General features: G+C 52.1%; 1 protein-coding gene across 6 annotated transcripts in view; it reads right to left on the bottom strand.

Moving 5' to 3' along the window:
• GLI2 (GLI family zinc finger 2) overlaps positions 1-21187 on the bottom strand; it is a 239832-nt gene that overhangs the window by 16538 nt on the left and 202107 nt on the right. For 5 of the 6 annotated variants that reach the window (XM_036236014.1, XM_036236016.1, XM_036236018.1 and 2 more), the window contains 6 exons: positions 20113-20315; positions 16528-16713; positions 6577-6778; positions 4923-5139; positions 3465-3587; positions 397-531 (listed from right to left, as the gene is read on the bottom strand). In XM_036236014.1, coding sequence (XP_036091907.1) covers positions 397-531; positions 3465-3587; positions 4923-5139; positions 6577-6778; positions 16528-16713; positions 20113-20315 — 1066 coding nt within the window. The remainder of the gene's footprint in view (positions 1-396; positions 532-3464; positions 3588-4922; positions 5140-6576; positions 6779-16527; positions 16714-20112; positions 20316-21187) is intronic. The other variant, XM_036236015.1, reaches the window with a different exon arrangement.

Here is a 21187-nt window from a genome sequence, read left to right as displayed (position 1 = left end):
TTTTTACCTTATGGACTCTGGCTGGTTTAACTAATCTTATTTCTCTCTTTGCATTATTTGCTAGGAAGCTTAGAAAATAGATTTATATGTGAAGTATAGCTCAGAGGACTTGGGTGTTTTCATACTAACTTGACTCTTGCCATCTTTTTTGTTTCTTTTCCTCTAATTTTCTCATTTTCTTATTTTTATTTTAATCTCTTATTATACTCCATATGTATTTGTAAGCTCCCTTTTAGAAATAGGCAGAGCACAGGTAGATAGCCGTGCCTCCCACTTGCAGAGGATGTGGCCCAGGCCATCTCCTAGAGCCGCTTCTCTCCAACAGAGGTCTGGAAGGCTGGGGGCTCCATGTGGTCTGGGCTTTGCCCTGGGTTGGCACTGCAGTTAGAGGCTTACATGCACCAGCTGCTCCTGGGTGTCATACTCCTTGGTGCAGTCTTCCCAGTGGCAGTTGGTCTCATAGATGACCACCTCGGCCTCCTGCTTACAGTCGTCCCTGTCTAGGTCTTCCTTGAGGTCAGCCAGCTGCTCCTGGGGGAGGAGCAGGGCACACAAACCCATGTGAGCTTTGTCCAGCCACCTGGCCCTAAAGAAAGGTTGTTAGCCCTGGGCGGATTAGGCCAAGGACACTGGGCTGGTACAGGTGTGGACACACATGCATGCGCACATACACATGCACACATACATGCACACACACGCTATGAGGTTTCTCAGGCCCTCTCCTCAGCTGGCTCCCACCCACCACTCTCCCGTCACACAGTTGTCCTGGGGCTTCTCTTTCCTCTCTAATTCTAGCTTATTCCAAGGTATCTCATCACATCCTGGGTCAACTGATATGGCAAGCAAAACAGGAGAAAGCAGGGCAGTGACTTTTGCTTATTTGGGTTGGTTTCCCCTGGGAGGAGCCGGGTTGGGCTCCAATGGCTCGGGGATGGGGCATTTTTATTCACAGTGCGTATGGAGCTGCTCCCCACTGGAGGCAAGAGAAACCCATCGTGCATCTGGCCTGGTCCTTCAGACCTCTCATTCTCGCACTGCCCCTCCTCCCAGGGCACACAGCGCACCCTGAGTTCGCACCCAGGATAGCACTCTGGACAAATGCTCTGCAGGGTGCATGAGCTAGGCATATTCTTCCAGTAGCAGTCTCCTCGCTAACAGCCCTACAATGTGGAAAGACAGGTTTGGGGAGGGGCTACTCACCCTCCCCAAGACACACAGTGAGTTCGTGGAAGCCTAGACCTAAACTTGAGTCTCCTGAGGATGACAGGGCTCACGTATACCCCTTCCAAGGTGGCAAAAGAAAGGCCCCTGAGATAGGCCTTCAGTCACAAGGAGGCAGATGTCAGAATGATTTGCTTTACATTTCAGACTATCTATAAAATGGCAGAATGTTCTGTCTTTCAAAAAAGCCTTTTGGGCAAACATTTATAGCTTAGGCTAAGGGGGACAACCTCTCCCCACAGTCAAGAGTCCCCATAAACTCCAGACGTTCAGCGAAGTAGAGGCTACAGCTCCCACATGAGCATTACTCCTAATGCTGAGTCCACTTCTAGGCGCAGAAATCAGCCTCATGATCCTGGCACTGGCTAGACTCACACTCCTGACCAACTTTCCACTGGAACGGCAAAGGACTCCTACAGGAGGGGGCCTCTTGTTGATTTTGAGTATACCTTTCCATTAACACATGTGTTCTGAAAGAAGAAATGATGGTGTGTTGTCCAAGAAGTCCCTGGGAAGCACTGGGTTCCATTAAATGGAAGGCGCAGAAGGGCCTCTGCCCAAATCTTTAGCAAAGGTAGGGCTGGGGGGTGAGGCCTCTCAATGCCCGTTCTGCACTTTCAGGAAAACTGGACATGGACTTATTACTTCTATAAGTTGCATGCCCTGCTGATTTCAAAAAAGACTTGAAGAAGCTGCCGGAGGACAGTGCAGGGGCAGTGGGTACACTCAGGCCTCCGGATTGAGCTGGGTGTCATCCTAGCCCGCGAATTTAAGGGCTTAGGCAGAGAGGAGGGAGTCATTGTGCTGCACTTTCTGCCAAGGGAAAGCATGCCCATGCACCATGCAAATGAGTCTGGTCACTGGATCAGGACACTGAGCAATATGGTGACAAACTCCTCACAATAAACAACTTTCTTGCTACTGACACAAGTGAAGAGCCAAGCCAGGCAAGAAGGAGGATTTTGTGGGGCTCCGTGGGCTGGTGGAAGTGGGGCAGAGGGCCCCCTGGTGCTCGGCACAGCCTCTGCCCCATCCCTACTGCTCCTGCGTGCTTATCTCCCCGGGATATGTGCCATCCTCATCAATTTCAACAGCCCCTGATGATGGCTGGCCTTGTGGAAACCATGCATCATGCTGAGATGCTTTGGCGTCAGCGAGGGGAAAAGAATCTGTCACCAGCTTCTCTGTTTGCCTGATAATAACAGGACCCAATATTTCATAAAAATTAAGTGCCTGGAGCATGCCCAATGGTTAACAGGTTTGATAAAGGATGGTGTGGCAGATGCGGGGGAGTTGGGGACAGGAGGCTCTGAGCATCTTTGGTATCAAAACTGGTGATTCTGCAGTAACGATGGAGACCAGGACACCATAAGAAGCCTGGGGGTGGGGCGGCAGCGGGAGGCTTGCCCTTGAGGTCAGCATTCACACTGAGCCTTTCTCATGACAGGCCTCAGCTCCAAGATTTACAGAGGAACCTGCACAAGGATCTCAGTCTATGGCAGGGTCATCCAGGGCTGTGGGCTGCTCCGCTCCTCACCTTCCCACTGACAATCACTTCCCTTTCTTCCCTCTGCACCGTACCATCCATCCCCTCAAATGTGCACTGAGTCCTTAGATAATATGATTTCACAGCTACCGTGTGCCAGTCCCTGTGCAAACTCTGGCAACGTGGCACTTCTCCCAAAGTGCTGCTCACAGTGCTGTGCAGGAGGCAGACAAAGTGACCCAGAGGCGAGAATGGGTGTCTGCACAGCTGCAAGCCCTATTATCCAGGAGAGTCAGGAAAGGCTGAAGTGTCAGCAAAGAGAAAGACATAGGGGACAGAGCTCCAGGGAGAGGTAGCAACTAGACAGGAGCCTGAGCCATTCAAGTGATACAAACAACTCAGTTTGACTGGAACTTGTGCTGCATGAGGGTAAGGTTTGGGTGGAGAGATGGCTGCAGCCCCAGATGCGTGCGCGCGCGCTCTCTCTCTCTCTCTCTCTCATTATTTCTCTCCCTCCCTCCCATTTTTCTTTCTCTTTTTTATTCAGCATGTGTTTGATAGCACGTAATATGCAGGGTGCTGGGGACAAAGCTCTGGTCCACTCTGCCCTCTCTGGTTCACTCATTTGCTCATTCGTTCACGCAGGCAGCCATCTGTTCATACATTCACCAATAGGGGCTCGATCCCAAGTCAGCTGTCCCAGAGGAGACAAGGCCTGGCTCCAGCCTGAGAATGGTAAGGATGGCCAGCAGGTTACCTGTGTCAGGGCCAAAGGGGAGGCTGGCCGCAGGCCCTCAGCCTCAGTCTTGACCTTGCTGCGCTTATGAATGACGATAGGGTTGACGGTGCTGCTCACAGCCGACTCGCTGTTCTGCTTGTTCTGAGGGAGGTTGCATAGGAGAGTGTGTCACTTTCAAAGTACGTTCTGTTTGGGCTTTACCTCTGGGACCTCCCCACACAGACTAGACATCTAGGCCAACCCTCGTGTTTGAAGTTTGAGAAACTGAGTCCTCTGAGCTCAGTCCTCTAGCCAGGGGCAGGGACAAGAGAGAGCCCAGAGCTGAGCCTCTCAGCACCTCCATCCCCACCATCCATGGAAATGCAACAGGCCCTCTCTATGGAAAATGCTGGGTACCCTCACTCCTGATCTGACAGCCTCAACTCCTCAGCCTGCCCTCCAGGGCAGCAGCCTGGCCAGCTGAGGGAGCAGGTTCTGAAAAGGGCCGGTTACTCAGAACAAGGGAGCCAGGGAGGCAGCTCAGGTTGTGCGATAAAATCCGACAGCCACTGTCTGAAGGGAGGAGCTAGGCAACAGCTTGGAGACCTGGGATGGAGAGGGAGGACATCCTGGAAGAGGGGCTGCTCTAGAATATTGTGGCATCTGCTCTTCCTCCCAGCCAGCACACAGTCACATCTAGGCTCTGCTCTGCCAAGTGGGTAGCCTGGGCAGTCACTTCCCCTCAAGAACCGTCACTGTGAGTGCTAACCAAAATCTGGGTCTACATGGGGTTCTGCGCACACACGAACTTGTATATATGTACAATGACCCAATGTAGGTGGCAGGCTCCATTATGCAGATGCATTAGCTCATGCTCAAAAAGCTTTCAGGAAAGTAGGGTCCAAAACACAATCTAACCAATTCCAAAGCCTGTGCCCTTCCCGCTAACCAATACTGTCTCTAAAACTCCATTTCCTCATCTGCAAAATAGGACTTTGTTCATCCACAGAATACTAACAACACCTACTGTGTGCCAGACACTGCGCAAACATGCCCAGTCTTGACAAAGGCTCATTGAAAAGGTCAAATGAGATGGCCTTTGGTAACTCATGCTCTAAAATGAAACTGTACCATATTATTATCCATTAGTCCATCCATTTCATATGGTGTGCATGGACTACCTACTTTGTGCCAGACTTGGTGAATTCTAGGGTTTCTCCATCTACTCATTGTGTTTATTGGCCAGGCAACCATAGAACTGAGGCTGGGTGCTAGCCCATGGTCCTTGGGGTGGTATTAAGATCTAGCCCAGATCTCCCGACCAGGATTCAGCTCGAGGCCCTTTCAATCACATGGCCTCTGCCCAGAATGCATCCTACCAGCCAGAACTGCACACAGTCCTTCCACAAGTTCTCAGTGTGAGAAGGCAATGGTTTGCCCTCGAGGGGTTCGAAAGAGTATCTGGTGGTCCACCCCCTGCTCTCTGTACCCACCCACCTGGTTGGTGTCACTCAGACAGTTGCTGCTGCCGCTGCTGATCTGAGTGGGCGTGGCATTGATGGAGGTGAGGGCTATAGGCTGCTGGGCCAGGAAGGTGGGCGAGGGCTGGATCAGGGGTGGCGTGTGTCCGAAGGCCGAGCCCAGACCCCTCTGCTGGCTCAGGATCTGCTGGTAGGCCACGGGGTTGATGGGATGGGGAAAGGTGAAGGCTGGGCTGCAAAGAAGAGCAGATAAGGTGATGGAGCCCAGGCTAAGGAGGGGTGGGGAGCAGGGCTCCGTTAGGCTAACACTTCATAGGCAGAGAAAACCTCACCATTGTTTTACCTCATTCGGGAACCAGCAGTTGCTCCCCACCGCCTTCCATCTCAGGCTTCATCTTCTGTGTTTCGCCCCCAGACTCTGCCCCAAGATGCAGCCTTCATTCCGGTAGGTTGGCCCACTGGAGGCACCAGGCTCCGTCTCACCTCCACACCCTAGCCCTTCACCACTCTGACACCTGAGGTGCACCCTTGCATCGCCGCTCTCTATGTGAGCCCCATTTGGCCTCTGAGGCCCGGTCTAATGCCTCTTCGTCCAGAGAGTGTGCCATTAGCCCTCCAGCTCATATCTTCTCACTTCTTTAACTTCTACCAGACTTCTAGGCTCTAGTATCATGCTACCTGCATATACACCACTCTTTCAAGAACAGGATGCTGAGGCAATAATGACCTCTAAGCCTTAAAAGATGCTGTGGCCTCCTCCTTGCTCTCTCTATGATCCCTCGCTCTGAGGGTTCAGGGCATTGAGGGTGGGGGAAAACTGACTGCCATGTCGTGAGGACACTCAAGCAGCCTTATGGAGAGGCTCTCGAATGAAAACCAAGCTCCTGCCAACGGCCATGTGATTGGCTATCTTGGAAAAAGAACCCCCAGGCCCAGTGGTCTTCAGGTGACTACAGCCCTGTCTGACAATTTGATTGTGGCTTCATGGGAGATCCTCAGAGATGGTGTGAGATGATAAATGCTTATTTTAAAGTGCTAAGTTTAGAAGTAATTTGTTATACAGCAAAAGGTAACTAAGATTTGTTATCACTTCTATTTCTGAGTCCTTGGGCAGGGCTCTCCTGACTGTCCAAACACCTTCTGGCCTCTTTCGGGACAGTCAGGGGAAGAACACGGGTTTTAATCAAGTTGGTTGGGCTCTGAGTCCTTGAAACAGTCAAGGACTGCACAGAGGGTACAGGGGCGGATGGTGTTGATGAGGTTTGGGCGTGTCGCGGTGTGACCACAGTGGGAGGATTGCTGCCGGCCACAGACTTGCATGGCCCAAGTCAGTGCCACTCCGTGTGTGGCCCCCAATGCTGGTCAATGGCTCGGCTGCTCCATGACACCCACTGAAATACTAGGAAAGTCACCTTTGATTTCATGATCGAATCTCATGACAGGCCCGGTAAGTCTTACGTTTCACATTTCACATCAGAAATTGTGTTTGGAGCATGAATGAGGAGCACATGAGGACATACTCAAATATTGGCACATTTCAATTTTCACATTCTTGGTTTGAATCAGTATGCTGATTCACAACAGCAACAAGAACTGTCTTTCTCCTCGGTTCAAAAGCATGCACCCTTCCCGCCGGGCCCCTCAGCCCTCTGCCTGCAGGCTGGGCTCACCTGAGGGTGCCCGCCGACAGGTGCCCATAGGAGCCACTGGCTGCTGAGCTGCTGCGGGAGTTGTTGATGTAGGCCACCAGCGAGTTGGGCGAGGTCCGGATCATCCTTTGTAGGTCGAGGCTGGCGTCCGAGAGCGGGGAGATGGACAGTGCGCGCTTTCGGCTCAGGCGGGGTGTTACCCGTGGGCTGGAGAAACGGGACACTGTGGGACGACCAACCAAACTCACATCAATACGGTGTTTATACAGGAGATGAAGTGGGGGAAAGGGGATTGGCAGGCGGGGGACAGGAAGAGCCTGTGAGGATGGTGTAATGGAAACTGGAACCCTGTCATTGTTCATGTGCCCTTGGGCAAGCAATATAGCCTTTCTCAGTCTCGGTTTGCTCATCTATAAAATAAGACTGGTCCACACAGATATGGTGAGCATTTGAGAAGCACAGGTCAGGTACCTGAATGAGTGACTATAAGCACTCAACACATGTTAGCACTTTTCCTATTCGGTATGCAGAGACCAGGGCTGGGTCCAGCCATGCTTAAGGCATGACAGTGCCTTTAAGGCACAAACCATAAATGAACCCACCTATGAAGCCAGCACCAGGTCAAGAAACAGAGCATAGAGAGTGCCCAGAAGCTCCTCTCCCCCCCAAGCCTCGCCTTCTAAACCCACCCCAAGGGCAGCCACTATCTTGGGTTCCTATTTTTTAGTATTTGCTTATTATGGAAATGGAAATCCTTTCTTATTCAGCTTCGTCATCTAATGTTATAATTTGTGAGATTTCTCAATGCTGCAATGTGTGGCAGTAACTGGCTCTTTTTAATTGCTATAGAGAATTCTACTGGGTGACTGTGGGGTCAGGGCAGCCTGCTGCCTCCCTGGAGGGAGGAGACCTATAGGGTCTGAGCGGGTCTGAGCAGGCAGAAGGGAGGAAGGCGGGCATTGCAAACTCAGGAACAGTCAAGCAGAGGCACGGAGGTGAACTGTGCCAGGTTGTGTGTAGCAGAGGGTATGTTTAAGCAGTCACTAGAGTTGTTTACAGGCAACCCTTCCAGCCCAAAGGGAACCTGAAGGCTACTGAAGGGAGGAAGAGTGGGCAGAGGCCTGTGGGACACAGAGATCTATTCCATGCAGGTATTCGAAATGCAATGTGGAGCATTTACCTGCCCCTGCTGTGCGCCAGGCGCTTCTCACACATTCCCTCGTTTACTCCTCACCACACAACCCTGGAGGTCCGTACTAACAGACCCCTTTATAAGAGGAAACTTGGGGTCAGGGAGGGTCTGGACACGGCAGAAACCTTGGCATGTGAAGAGTTGTCCAGTGATGTTATCAGACCATTTATAGGCTACTGTTTTGTCCAGAGGAGACACCCAGAGAGCAGACTGGGATATTGGCTGTACGAGGAACAGTCTGGAGCAATTGCCGGAGAGCCCTTGGGTGCAGGGAGCTCCAGCCTGGGGCAGGACATCCTCCCTTCCTACAGTTAAGTATGAATAGTAGTCTCCCTTTACTCTCGGGAGATACATTTTAAGACCCCCAGTGGACACCTGAAACTGCCGATGGTACCAAACCCTATATATAGACTATGTTTTTTCCTGTACATATCTATCTTTTCATGTCAGTATTTACTGAATGCCTCACAGGTGCTAAGTACTGTTCTAAGTACGTTAAAGTACTAAGCAGTTTAATCTTCACAATTGCCCTCTATGGAAGGGGCGATCATTATCCTCATTTCACAAATGACAAAACAAGTACCTTGCCCAAGGCCACATAGCCTTAATGGAGAAATGGATAGGAAGGCAGGCTGATAGCCATCCAAACCACCCACACACTGCCTCTGCTCAGAGTGGGGAGGAGAAGCGTCTTGGGGAAGGCTCTCAGGACACACTCACGCACACACACCACATCAGGGCATATAGCCTGTGCTGGGTGGCCACACTGGCTTGAAGTATGCTACATAGTCTCCCTGGGCCCCTCTTTGCCCATCTGGACAATGAGGGCTGCACGACTTGGTTTGTTGCGTTGTCGTGAGGACACACGGAGAGCACCAAGGATAGTGCCTAAAACAGAGCGCCTAAAACCCAGCAGAGTTTCCACAATGAAATTGTAAATTGATGTAGCTTCTTTAGGGGCTAAGAGGGCTGAGGGGCTAAATGGGTGAGCCTAGAGTTAATACTGGAGCAAAGGACAGCAAGTCTAGAAAAGACGACTGGGCCACACAGCAGTACACCTGTCACTACACACACGCTCATCTGTCCATTCGGGCATCCTCCAAGCTTCTTAGTGCTTATTTACTGAGCTTATGCCTTGTCAATCCTCACTTTAAAGGGAACTCAAAGTGAAATGCAAAAGTGAATCTTCCAAAAGACTCCTGTTACTTATAGACTGCGTGGCAAATGGGGAAATGCGCATGGGGGCGGGGAGCAGGTTGAGGAGGAGATCTAACATCAGGTAAAGTCAGAAATACATCTTTGCGATACAGTTTTACAAAAGGATCTTGTTGCTAACATTTGGATTCCCGCCCCTCTCTTGCGCCCCTAACAAGAGGAAGCAGGCCAAATCTGACAGTAGTATCCATCTCTGTTATTCCTGCCCCTCGAGGGAAATATGTTTATTAATGTGCCTCTTCCCTTGATAAATTACTAAATAGAAAGAAAAGCCTGGCACTCATTTCCCATGGCTTCTCTTGTGATTTACGACTGGGACTGGCAGAGCCATCGCATCCATCCATCTGAGGATGGGCCTGTCCTGACGTCCGGCAGCCGCTAGGTGACCACCCTGCCTGGGCACATGCCCAATACTACCCGTTCCTGTTGCCACTTGCTCCTGGATCTTGCTTCATTCTCTAGCTCTTTTGCACAGTCATGTGTTTGCTCATTCACCCATCAGACCCTTGCGCGGTGTTGACCGCATGCCTGGCACTGGGCTGGATGCTGTAGGGACTGCAAACAAGGAGGTCCCTCGGCCCTGCCCTCCTGGAGCTCGATGTCCAGGTGAGAGGTGAAAATGGTGGCTGCCGCACCATCAGGATCTGCTAGGTGCCACCGATGCTAGATTATCTTGGGTAATCCCAGAGTCTCAGGCGATGGGGGTGGTTGCTTTCCTGGGGTCACTGGGAAGGGCAGGAGATGTAAGAACAGGCTTTGGACCCAGATGAACCCAGGTTCGACCCTGCCTGATGGCTTTGAACTGGGTGGCTTCGGGTGAGTTGCTGAACCTTTCTGAGCTGGTTCCTCACCTGGAAGATGGGCTAACAGCACCTACTTCCGGGTGGCTATGGGCTACTGACCAGCCTATCATCCACAGCTCTGGATGGACCTCCTGTGGAGGAATCTGGGCTGAGGGTAGCCAGAGGGATGTAGGGGGTCTGGCTACACAGGACCTGGGCAGGGCAGGCACTGGCACCAGCAACTGAGGGAGCTGCTTCCCGGAGCACTAAACCCCAGGAGTTTTTCTGTGTGTGTGTGTCATATGCTGCTGTCCTCAGAATGGGGCTGGGACATACTTTCCCTGGGGACAGTGGGACACAGCCTTGTGGCAGGGCTCATGGACCGTGAATCCTCAGAGGTTAGGGAGTAAGCCTGCATGGTCCAACCCCTCACCCAGATATTTTATGGACTCACCAAGGAGATGTTCTAAGGATATCCAGCCTGAGGACCTTAACCAACCCCACATTTAGCTGTCCACACCTCCTCATCCCCCTATTATGAGAGAATGGAGAGCGCCTAGGCTTTTGAATCCTGAGACTTGAGACTGAGGCTGACTAGCACCATTTCCTACTTCTAGGATGAAAACAAAGAAACTTAGAGCTCTGCCCTCAGCTTTCTTACCTGTAAAGTGGCTTCATGACTCGTCTCAAAGGCCTGTATGCGCAGGTTTACCAGGTGACTGGTGTGTACCTCAGCCTGTGCCTGTACCCACCAGCCCTGACCCTCTGGGGCCTGTGGCTGAGTCTCCTCTGCCTCAGTCTCCCCTCCTGTCTGCAGCTGAGCACGGACTCCCTGACTGACTGGCTGCCCCTCCAGCAGCTCCTCCCGCCTCTCCGTGGTCTGATCAATGTAATTAGCTTCTGAACCCTCCCCCGCACAGACCCGCAGGCAGCATAAAGAACTGGGCGTCAGAACGGAGGTGACATCCGAGTCAAATTAGTGTCAATATGACAATAAAATATACAGCTCAGAGGAAATATGGGCTGTAAACAGACAACATTTCAATCGGAAACATTTCAATCTTCTCAGCGTGGTAGGAATGGGAGGGGGTGCGGCTGCGGCTGCTACCATTCTGCTGTTAAATCACCAATATTCAACAGCGTAACACAAGAAAATTCCATTTTAGGGCTCCAGTGACAACCAGTGAATTCCCTACTCTCCAGAGGACCACTAGGCAGAATGATAACCTTGGATTCCCTGACTGGTTATCTATTACCTTCCAAAGTAGCATCACTCCTCACTCTTCCTGCTATAAATCAGCCTCCTTTAAGAACAAGACACAGTGGGCCTTGATCGACCACCAAGCTCCCAGCAGAGGGAGGGTGGGCTTTCACGGGGAAGGCCCTTTGTCCTGCCCGCCACCTGGCCTGCGCCCCTGGGAGGACTGGGTTTGTTTTTTCAGCTGAACAAGAGCCCCATCGGGGGCCTCTCGGCCTTCCAGCCTTTCCTCCACCACCGGGGTGTCGCCCCACATAGGACATAGACATGACCCGAATGAGATTATTTCAGGCTTGATGGAGACAGAGACGGGGACATCTTCCTCAGATAGTACCAGAGTTCTCATTTCAGAAAAGATACAAAGTTCCATTTTTTTTTTAATCCCAAAGGGTGAGTCTATTAAAAATATAATATTAAATAAAGGATCGTGTAGATGGGCCTTGGCTAAATTACAAATTCTGCTTGTGGCCTGCCAATGAGTGAACTGGAGACACTGCTCTGCTGGACATCGACCCTGGTAGCCTGCCTACAGACCCTCTTCGTAGGCCTCCTCAGCCTGGCAGACCCAGTTTCCACGCCCCAGTTTGACATTCAAAGCCTCTGGAAACGTCTCTCTGTCCCACAGCTCTGCCTCCACTTGCAACGTAAATAGAAAGTGCTGAAAAAGAAGGTTGGGGCAGGTGGGGTGGCCTCAGGATGGTACCCCCTGTTCTGCTAAGGAGCTTACACAGAGCAATCCCACCAGCGTGTAAGCACCATGAAGACAGAACTCAGCAGGCTGTGCGCACTGCTGTGTCCCTAGCACCTAGAACCATGCTCGGCACATAGTAGATGCTCAATAAATACCCTCAGACTGAATGAAGGAAAGGAAGTGTGAGAATGTGTGTCACACGCACACACACACACACGCACACGGTCTCCCTGACTTCCCACAAGCTCTTGAGACCCCCCTGCACCTGCTCAGAGCTTACATGTCATGGTCTTGTTTATGAGCGGCTCCTAACACGAACACACATGTCCTCAGAGAGTCTCAGGGCCCTTCCACATGAGGTCTCCTGAGCTGTGCTATCTGGACCCCAGGACTACACAATTTTCTCTGTGAGAGTCTGAGCAAAAAGAAACGATGGGAAGATCCACTCATACCTTCACTGGGTGGACTGAAGCTTTCTGGGAGGTCTCTCTGGGGACCTGTGCAGCTGGGACCATTGGAGAACACCTGAGTGAGAGGCCTTTCCTGGCTCCCTCGGATCACAGGAGAGGTGGGGACGGGGGCATCCCGAGCAGGTCTGGGCTCAGCTGGGTACAGGCCTGGGCTAGGAGCCCTAGAGTATCTTAGGGTTGCACATAACCAGCTCATCCACATAGGCATCATACCTGAACAGAAATGGCTAAATCATTTTAAAACATGAAAGCAAAGGTTCTGCGTCTAGTTTCAACTAATTTGAAAAGAACTGTATTACGTAATAACAAATACAGGAGGTCATGCTGGACTACTCTGATTTCCTTGTTCGAAACTGATTGGGAACAAAGGAAAATAAATTGTCTATAACTAAAACCCAAGAGGGCTCAGAAACGCCCCCAGCCACCACAGACCCATGCCTCAGCCTGTGCAGCTGATATGCCAGCTCTGGACACAGTGACGTCTTCCTCTGTACTCTGAAGCCAATGGTATTCCTGAGACAGAAGTGCAGAAAGGCTCACAGTGGGTGTGATGAGTTAATTGGCTGCAACTGACGTGAGCTGGGAGTGCTCAGGCCCATTGATGAGCTCACCTCCTTACTCTTCCGCCTTCCTGGTTCTCAGATGCTCAGCTTCCAGATGCAGCCAAGTGCTGAGTGCCCCAGAACACAAAGCTGCCCTGTGTTCAGCCCCCTTCCAGGCTCCCTGCAAGCTGGCAGGTGGCCCGGCACAGATTCTTCCCTAATAAGTTTGCATCTTTCTACCCCAGGTTCTTTTGTGACTGCCACTCACTCACCCCACAAACACAGAGGCCTGCTCCTTGGCAGCCACGAACCTGGACCTAGAATATAAATACATAGACATACGAGTCCCATTCAGTGACAGTCTGAGAACCGCAGGTCCTACAGGTGGGTACAGAGATGCAGGAGCCCCTGGGAAGCTCAGTGGCTGGGCTGGGGCAAGATTGGGGTAGTGTCTTGGGAGATGTGCTGACTGACCTGAGTGCTGGGACCCATTGCAGGTTTGAGCCAGGCCAATCTTGAGCCTGCAGGAGAGGGCATTGTAGGCAGGAGCCCAGGGAGTGGTCCAGGAGCCTGCAGATGCAGCGGAGTGGTGGGAGTGCCATGTGCAAATTGGGAAAGACGGGCTGGAGGGGAAGGCCGCTCTACCCATGTTATAGTTTGAACTTTACTTTGAAGATGATGGGAGCCCTAGGGGCTGACCGTAGAATGGCCAACAGGAAAAGTGACCAATGAGAGGCAGGCAATGAGCCTGAGCTGAGAGGCAGAGCTGGGAGCGTGGCAAACAACTGGACGGCCAGGACGACCGACAAGGCAGACTCGGCTGCCCTGGGGGGCAGATGAAATGGATGGGCAGTGGCGAGGAAGAGGTGTCTAAGAGGACGGTGGCACTGGGCCTAAGCATGGGACAGACAGTGGTGCTGATAAATGAGAGACAAAACCCTGCAGGAAGTGGTAGATCTGAAAGGGGGAAAAGGATAATGGTGGGAAGAGGCTGGAACTAGTGTTAATGGAGCAGCTATTGTACGCCAGGCATTGAAGCAAGTTCACGCATGAGATCTTATTCAGTGTACTTAGTTCACACAGTGTGCAGGGCTGGATATTGCCATCCAGACCCTGATCAGTCCCACCAACACCTCCAGGCCCAGCTAACACAGCAATGACATGTCACAGGCAGGCCTGGTCTACATCTGCCCACAGCTCGCTGCAAAACCTCTCTGCTGCCGCCACCCCTACGAGCACCCTAGCTCTGGCCTTGCTGCTCTAGGCTGTGTTGGAACGCATCTGGCCCAGTGGGCCGTCCCTGAGGCCACGGCTCAGGAGGCTGCTCAGATGTGCAATGTTGCCTGGAGGCAATGTGCCCGGGAAGGAGCCGATGGTGTGACAAACAAGAGTGGGACTTGGAACCCTGACTTGAAACCTGAGCAAACCACTCGATGTTAGGAACCCCAGGCTGTTCATCCTAAAGTGGGAATAGTAACTCCAGCCCCAGCAGGTGGCTGAGGAGAGTCATATGGGAGCATGCGCATGAAGGCACAGGATAGAGGCAGTTCCTATTCTCACATGGCAGGTGCTCCACGTTTACCGTTTTGGCCTCTCCTGCCCTCTGGGGACACATGCCTGACCAGACCCCACTGTCCCACCCCACCCCTGGCCCTAGTTTCTCTGTGTCTGCCCACTGCCCAGCTGGCCAGGTGCCACCTATCCTGAGGCCCCTGGAAGGTGGGCCCCATTTCGAGGCATCTCATATTTGCATGTGACTATTGGAATGTCGGCAACCTGTGGTGGTTGTCTGGTTTCTAGCTTTGACAAGTTGTGTGTACACGATCTCACCTGAGCCCTATGTGCTCACCACCCGCTGACACCCCTCCTGCTCCCTATGGGAGCACCTGTAGGGATGTTAGGAGAAGGAGACAAGGGGAGCACGTGAATGTGTGAGTGCTTAGGGGGCCGACAGACCTGATTTCACGGCCTACATGTGTGCCCAGTGCTGCACTAAACACCGTCCTGGGGAAGGGGTGTGTGTGTGTGGGGCGGGGGGAGACAGACCCAGGGAGCTAATTCTGGTAATGGCTCTTGTTGTGCTCTGGGCTCCCCTAAGGGCATGGGACAATACCCACAGGAGCGGTGTTGGGAGGCTGCAGAGCTCTTCCCCAGCAACGCTCTCGTAGGGGAACAGGAATACCCAAGGGGCTCAGGAACCACATAAGACACACACACACACACACACACACACACACACACACACACACACACACAAGTAGGAGCCAGTGTAGGGCTCTGGAGGAGGCAAGATCTCAGCCAAGCCTTGGGAAGTGAGGGGCTCAGCTTTGCTCTAGCCAATAAGAAGGAACTGCAGTGGCCATATGGACAGGAAGCCTAGGGCAGAGTACTGGGGGGATGGAAGGGGGCTGAGGGGTGCAGGGACCCACCCACGCTGAGTCTTTAGCCTGCCTTACCCCACAGGACTGCCTTTAGCCTAGCAGGTACCAGGACTTCCCTGTGGGACCAGGCCTCTCTACTCCCTGCTTTCAAGGAGTGAGAACGCTATCCCAGGCAGGGCTTGAGCAGAGTGAATCTGCAGAAACCACCTGCCCGCCCTTTGCTGTGGTTTCCAGCTCTCCTGCCTGGCGTATCCAGCGTAGCCCAAATAGGGCTGGGCTTCAGGACCAGCAGGTAGAATGGCACTGACCTGCGGGGGCTATGCTTAGCCTCCCCCACACAAAGAGGGGCTCCATGCTGACCCCAAGAGTTCATGGTTAGGAGGCCACAGGTGCCTCTGTGAAAGCAGTGGTGAGGATGGTATTTGGTGGGAGGGAAGAATTTGGTATCTAATGGGCACCAAGAATTTTCATTTACACAGAGCACCTGATCTCCCACCCACCAAACATGCCCTGCCCACAGCCCCCGGCTTCGTTACTGACACCTGCGTCCTCCAGTGGCTCAGGCCCAAGCCCGTGGGGTTGTCCTTGATACCGTTCTTTCTCCCTAACTCCACACTTGATCTGGCAACAAATCCTGTGGCTCTGCCTTCAAAATCTATCTGAAACATGATTATCTCTCCTGCCTCTACTAACCTGACACCCTGCTTCCACCTTGCTCCTAAGTCTATTCTCGGATTAGCAGCCAGAGTGGGATTCCTTTTAAAAATAAGTCAAATCTCATTGCTCCTCTGCCCAACCGGCTCCAAGGGCCCCCTCTCATTCTCCATGATGATCAAAGTCTTACCCAGCCTTCACTGGCCTGCAGGACCAAAACCGGAACTCTGGTGCCCCACTCCAGCCCTGACTCTTGGGTGCTAGGCACACTGGCCTCCTGGATATTTCTTCTGCTCGGCAGGCATGCTGCTGCCTCAGGCCCCGTATACTTGCTTTCTCCTCTGCCTGGATCGCTCTTCCCAAATATTTCTGCACGGCTCACTTCTTTCAGTTCTTTTTTTTGAATATCACCTTCCCAGTGAAGATTCTTCAATTTCTTCATTTAAGATTGCACCCCCAGTCCACCCCAGTGCTCCCTAACCCCTTCCCGGCTTTGTTTGTATCTCCCTACGATGCCGTAAATTCCATGAAAACAGAGATGAGAGAGTTTTGTTCCCTGGTATGTCTGTAATTCCTAAAACACTTCCTGGTCCATGGTGGATCACTAAGCATTCGTGTGTGGTTCAGACCAGGCCCGCTGTGGACAGCATTTGTGGCTGGGATTGGGGCAAACCTGGACCCCTCCTTAGGGCTCCTCATCCTCAGAGGAGCTGTAGGCGCCTTCCTCAGCTCCGGGGGGGTATTGTCAGCCCCATTCCCTGTCCCACTCCCTGCCCCCAGCACTCACCATCCACTGGATTGAGGTAGTCATGGAGATGGGGAGCACCAGTGGCACCCCCAGGCTGCATCAGCAGGTCTCCATATGGTGTGGGATGGCCCGCCATGAAGGTCATCTGGTGGTAATAGTCTGAGGGGTTGGTCCCCGTAGGCGGGAGGCCAAACAGTCCCCTCTCCTTAAGGTGCTCATGGGCCACTGTGGGCAAGAAAGAGGGAGAGAGAAAGAAGCCATCAGAAGCTGGCAAAAGAGGAAGAAAAACACACACCTAGCCTGAGGAGTCCCCCTCAGTGCCCTCTAGCTCATCCTCCATCCCTCATCCCCCAGCCCCATGTCCACACTGAACAGACTGCAGAGGGTGGGGGGTGGGGCGTGCTTCTGCTGATGCGGCGGCTGGACCCTGGCCTCCCCACTGCATTCCTCCATTTTGCCACAGCTGTAAACACCACTCTCTTCTTCCCCTCCAGGCCTCACAGAAGGCCACAGCTCCCGTCCAACAAGGTCCATGGTCCAGCACAGGGTTCAAAAGAAAAAGAAACTGCAAACAGATTCCATGGTGGCTGGAGAGTTGGGCCCTGTCAGTCTTACCTGAACATTCAAGATGAGATCATGGCCAAGAGCTCGCCTGACCTGGCCAGAGAAAGCTCCTCGCCGGCCAGTCTACCACTCCCCGTCCCCTGGCAGCCGCAGAACCCGGGCAGTCTGCCTCCAGCCCTCACTTGGCCCTGCCGGGGCTTCAGCACAGGCAGGGAGGACACACTTCAGCTCTCCGGGGCCTCAGGGTTGTGGTGGCAGGGAAGGATAGAGCTTGGAAACCACTCACGCCCATTGCGGGCCCTGGCTTTTACCAGCAAGTACAAAATTACAGTCTTCCATCTGTAAAATGGGGTGATAGTACCCACCACTCAAATTACTATTAAGATTGATAGTGGCAGCCAACATTGTACACAGCGCTAGATGGGTGTGTGCAGGAATGGTGCTGAAGGAATCGCAGTCATTCTCTAATTTCACTATCACCACAATGCTGTGAGCTGAGGGACACCGTTACCCTTCCCTTAGCAGAGGAGGACTCTGTACTTAGAGATCTTGCCAAGGTAACACAGCAGGTAGTTTGAATCTAGAGCCCAAGTTCCTAACCCCTGTGCTCCATGGCCTCTCCGCTATCAGTCTTGCAAACACCAAAGGAGATCTCACGAGCACTAGTCAGAAAGAAGAAGCTGGTCAATGGAATTCTGACCTCCTCCTCCACCTCCTCCTCCCTGCCTCCTGCTATGTCCTCTAGAGCGGGATAGTGGAGGTCCCCAACCCCCAGGGCTGTGAACCAGTACTAGTATGAGGCCTATTAGGAAGCAGGCTGCACAGCAGGAGGTGAGCGGTGGACAAGTGAAACTAAGTGCTATCTGTATTTGCAGCTGCTCCTAATGTTAGCATCATTGCCTCAGCCCCACCTCAGATCATCAGGAGCATCGGTCTCTGGTGTCAAAAAGTTTGGGCACCACTAGTCTAGAGAGAGCCCTGGCCTCCAGCAGGATGACACTGCATGGCCAATGCCTTCCCTGGGAACAGCTGAAATGCCCTCTCCTTCCCTCCTTGCCTGCCACCTCCTCCCTGAAGCCTTCCCTGGAGTGTCCATTCATCCTCAGCACACACAGTGTGGTAGATGCTGCCTTGGGTTGCCGATCAAGTTTCCGGGCCTCATGCGGGCAGGCACTGGGCTGGCATAGCTGACAGAGCTGCTGTATGAGCCTGAACACTATCTTCAGTCATTTGGGAGCCTGGGTCAGGGGCAGTAAGGCCTTGGGGTATCTGGTCCTTTCCCTGTGAGCGTCAGGGCCATGCAAATTAGGCAAGCCCCCTCCAGTGCTGAACCTATGCCTGTTGTCTCATGGAGTTGGAGCCAGGATAAGTGGGGATGGTAGGAGCCACAATCAAGGATGTTCATATTGAAATCAGGCATAAAATCACTGCTTGGCCAACCCAAAGTCCCTCCTTTACAGGCAGCCGTGTCTCGCCACTTAGCTCGTCACGGGCTATGCCACTGTCAGCTGAAACTACAGTGTCCTTGCTTCATAAGATCTTCAGGAGAGTACTCTGTTCCTTGTACTCCTACAGACACTGTGTGGGGCCCACTCTGGCCCAGGCCGAGGAGCCACCAGATTTTGCCTCCTCTCGAGTAAGCCCATCACCATGCGTATTTGTTTCCAAGGGGTGCCGTGACAAATTAGTGCAGCCTTGGTGCTCGCAGTTCTGGAGGCTAGAAGTCCAAAATCCTGGTGTCAGCAAGGCCACATTCCTTCCAGAGGTTTAGGGGAAAACTGTTCCTTGTGACTTCTAGCTTCTGGGGGTGGTGGCTTCCTTGGCTTGTGGCAACAAGACAACATCTTTGTGTTGTCTTCTCTCTTATTTGCGTGTCTTTATTTATTTTTTATTTTTTTTTTTAGGCCAGGCAACCCTTGGTTGACCTCGCAGATTGCAAAGACCTTGTCAGCTTACAATCCCTTATTTTTTTATTTTTTATGCCTACAGCACCAAGTCTTCCTAGGTGGTCTCCCAACCAAGTACTAACCAGGCTCGACCCTGCTTAGCTTCTGAGATCAGTTATCTGCGTGTCTTATAAGGACACTTGTCATTGGACTTAAGGCCTGAGCAAACAATCCAGGGTGATCTCATCTCAAAATTCCTAATGTAATCACATCTACAAAGGCCCTTTTCCCAAATGAGGCAACATTCAGGTTTGGGAATTAGGGTGTGGACTTATCCTCTTGGGCACCATTAAGTCCCCTATACCACTTTCAGAGCCGGGGCAGCGTTTGGATCCTGGCTTGCATCCTCATGCTCTAGGCCAGCCCACCATTGGCTGGGTCGTCAGAAGAGGCATGGAGAAGCACAGGCTCACTTTTCAGGAGACAGTGGCTAAATGTGAAGGCAGTACAACCCTTCGGGACACCCCAACTCTGCATGAGGGTGCCCATGCAGAGTTCAGGCTGGGTTCTGACCCCAAGGAGCCATTTCACAATGATGCCACATTCCATTGGGTCATTTTTAGGTCCCATGGCAACAACCATTTGCCTTGTCTGGTTTTTTTTTTTTTTGGTGAAGAGAAGGCAAAATGCAAACCTCGTGGCCAGGAGAAGAGTCCAATGCTTCAGGAAGCCTTTCTGACATCTGGAGGCTAGAATCATTTTCACTGCAAAACTCCAGGCTAAGTCTTCTCAGATCTAGGCCTTGGCTTCAGCTCAGTCACATCTACGAGCTGGGCGAGGACAATTCCCTTTGGTGAGGATGCAGGTGGTGACGAGGGATTCATGAGGACCATGTTTCTAGGAACCTCTGCCCAAGGGCTCATGAGTGCATACTGCACATATCCTCTAGCCTGGCACTGACTCTGGGCTGAGAGGGAAGGTTTCAGTGGGCAGATTTTGAGAAGATGCACCTGGTTGTTTATTTTAACTTAAAAAAATTTTTAATTACAGTTGACGTACAATGTTATATTAGTTTCAGGTACACAACATAGTGATTAGACATTTATATAACTTACGAAGTGATCACTCTGCTAAATCTAGCACCCATCTGACACCAGACATAGTTATTACTCACCATCAGCAGGGCTGAGGCCCCTGGATGCAGAGATCGTGGGGAGCGTGGGGCTGCTGTGCATGGCGCGAAGGTAATGCTCCATGTGGGGGCTCACGTATGGGTGGGGGGCATTGAAGAGGGACTCCCCAGGGCCAGCGGGGTGTGGAGAAAGCCGGATCAATGAGATATCAGAGATGACAGGGCTGCCGCTCAGGGCAGGAGGCCTGCAGAGACAAAGGGAAGTGCTCTAAGACGGCATGGCTCGCTGAGGAGGACACATAGGGAACCCCACCAAGCAGCAGAACCAAACAGGCAACCTTTGGTTTTATTTTATATGCCAACGTCCCTTGGTATACATCAGTCAGTGAATAAAGGCTGCAAACTACTGTGTGCTGATGTAGCCAGCCCTTCTTGCCAGTCTTGTGTTGGAGATGGAAGTCTCTGCACACATGACTGGATTTGCTGGACTGAGGGCTCTGCAGGCCACACATCTGCGCAAGTTGTCACCACTTCTTCCCCAGTGTCTGCTCAGGGCTAGACACATAGTAATAACAAATTAATCTTTGTTAAATGAATGAATGCATGCATTCTACAAACCTATGAAAAACAGAACATGAAAATACTAATACCAGGGGTAAGACACAGAGAGCTCATATTCCTAACAGAAATGAGAAAAAGAAGAATCAGGAGATGCCCTGAAAGTGGAGAATTTTGGGCTTCAGTTAGACTGTCACTGGTGTGAAGTGCTCAGCCACAGCAATAACTGTGAAGGAAACAATCAGGATTCCAGAAGAGTTTTGAAATAGTGAGCCTTAACTAAAGTCTGGAATATCATTTTAGCTTTCCTTACACTGAATTCCTTCTAATGCTAACGAAGCTTCCCTTTTAGGATGCCCACCAACGGTCTGGCGCATGCCTGCCTCGGTCCCTCTGGTTTGGGCTGGCATGATCACAACCCATTTCTATGTCCCGCAATTGGCCCCCAGGGAGGCTCCAGCTCTACTCAATACAAGGACAGGCTTTTATACATGGCCTGCTCATCTGGGGCCTCTAAGCAGCTGTTAGCATGTTAGCTGCAGGGGTGTTTTGAGCTCAT

The sequence above is a fragment of the Rousettus aegyptiacus genome, unplaced genomic scaffold, assembly GCF_014176215.1.
Source record: "Rousettus aegyptiacus isolate mRouAeg1 unplaced genomic scaffold, mRouAeg1.p scaffold_m13_p_2, whole genome shotgun sequence".
NCBI classification, from domain to species: domain Eukaryota; kingdom Metazoa; phylum Chordata; class Mammalia; order Chiroptera; family Pteropodidae; genus Rousettus; species Rousettus aegyptiacus.
Note: the sequence above shows the minus strand (reverse complement) of the source record. Positions and strands in the feature narration are given on the sequence as shown.